This window comes from Cyprinodon variegatus, unplaced genomic scaffold (genome assembly GCF_000732505.1).
Source record: "Cyprinodon variegatus isolate N-32 unplaced genomic scaffold, C_variegatus-1.0 Scaffold394, whole genome shotgun sequence".
Lineage (NCBI taxonomy): Eukaryota > Metazoa > Chordata > Actinopteri > Cyprinodontiformes > Cyprinodontidae > Cyprinodon > Cyprinodon variegatus.
In genome coordinates this window covers 303,867-305,317 of record NW_015150847.1, presented here as the reverse complement: position 1 = coordinate 305,317, position 1,451 = coordinate 303,867, and the positions used below count along the sequence as shown (strand labels likewise).

General features: G+C 38.9%; 1 protein-coding gene across 1 annotated transcript in view; it reads left to right on the top strand.

The window, feature by feature from the left end:
- Nucleotides 1-1,451, top strand: part of ptprz1 (protein tyrosine phosphatase, receptor type Z1) — a 125,047-nt gene that overhangs the window by 110,091 nt on the left and 13,505 nt on the right. The window contains exons 24-25 of the mRNA XM_015387431.1: nucleotides 890-983; nucleotides 1,071-1,144. Coding sequence (XP_015242917.1) covers nucleotides 890-983; nucleotides 1,071-1,144 — 168 coding nt within the window. The remainder of the gene's footprint in view (nucleotides 1-889; nucleotides 984-1,070; nucleotides 1,145-1,451) is intronic.

The following is a 1,451-nucleotide window of genomic DNA, read 5'->3' as shown; positions in this document are numbered from 1 at the left end:
GTGTACTATTCCTTTAAGTGTTAACGAGCAGTTGGACAGGTGTACCTAATAAAGTGGCCGGTGAGTGTATAATGTGTTACAGCATCTCCCATAGAGGAAGGGCAACTGACTGAAGGTTTTCTTGTTTATTGGAATCTTGGCAACAACAATCCTGTAAACCAAGAGCTAGGCAGAGTAGAGGAGAAAGAATGGATTACGGTACTAGCCAATACTACGTATTAATTAGCATCTTAAACGTAAGCTACGGAGACTCAACAATAAACAGAAAAAGGTTCTTCACACGCAGAAAATCATCTCTAAACACACGAACACACATTCATCTGGGATTCCTGAAAAAAGCAGCACAAATTCCCCAACAGTTTCTAAACATGGTTAATAATCAGTTAACTGTCTGCGTGAAGCAACGTTTAGGAACCAATTCATTTTATGGAAGTATTAATACATTTAAACATGTTTTATCACATAAGCACAAACCTTGTGCTACTTCGGAGGATACAAGTCCTTCAACTTAAAGTGTATTATTTTTAACTATCTTTCCTTCTTTTACTACGTTTAAGTAAAATGTAAGGCATTATACATTCATAAAAATAATGGAGGCAAAAATAATAGGTTCTAGTAATTTCACATTGTAATATTTCTTGAAGCCAAATTAGAAATTGGGTCATTTACACGTGTAAACTGGGCGGAGACGAGTTTCGACACTGATTCACACCAAGAAATGAAATGTTTTAAACATTATGAATCTTTTCCTCATCGATTTCCAGATAGAAATGTGGGAAATCTACAGATCTCCTGGATCATGAGGACTGAAAATGCAAGAAACAGGCTAAGCTGTTAGCCTCTGTCAGCTAGAAGAGCCTGAAGTTTGTCTGCGTTCTGTTTTCCACAGCTGGTGTGTCACACCGAGGCCAGGAAATCAGACTTCTCCGCCGCCCTGCAGGACATCAACTCCACCAAGAACAGAGATGTCTCTGTGATTCCCGGTGAGTCAGCGGGAAGCCTCGACGCTCCCATTTCAGCCGCTGATCCCGGGAAAGCATCCCAACATGATCTCTGCTCTGTTTGTGTAGCTGAGAGGTGGCGGGTGCGTCTGTCCACGGCGGCTGGAGAGACGTCAGACTACATCAACGCTTCATTCGTCTCTGTAAGAGCAGAACATGCACTGCAAAAAAAATTAAAATCTCAATAAGTCATTTTTTTTTCTTAAAATAAGTGCATTTTTTCTTCAATTAAGGAGGTAAGTGAGACACTTTGCCAATGGAACAAGAACATTTACATTTAAAATAAGAAAAGAACAATTATACTGTCCTTAAAGTGCATATTATCTAATTATCCAATTTTAAGAGTAAAAATACTAATTCCATTGGCAGATCATCTTATTTACCTGCTCAGATTAAGGGTAAATACACCTAATTTAAAGGTACACTATGCAACCGGTGTTGATTTTCCAG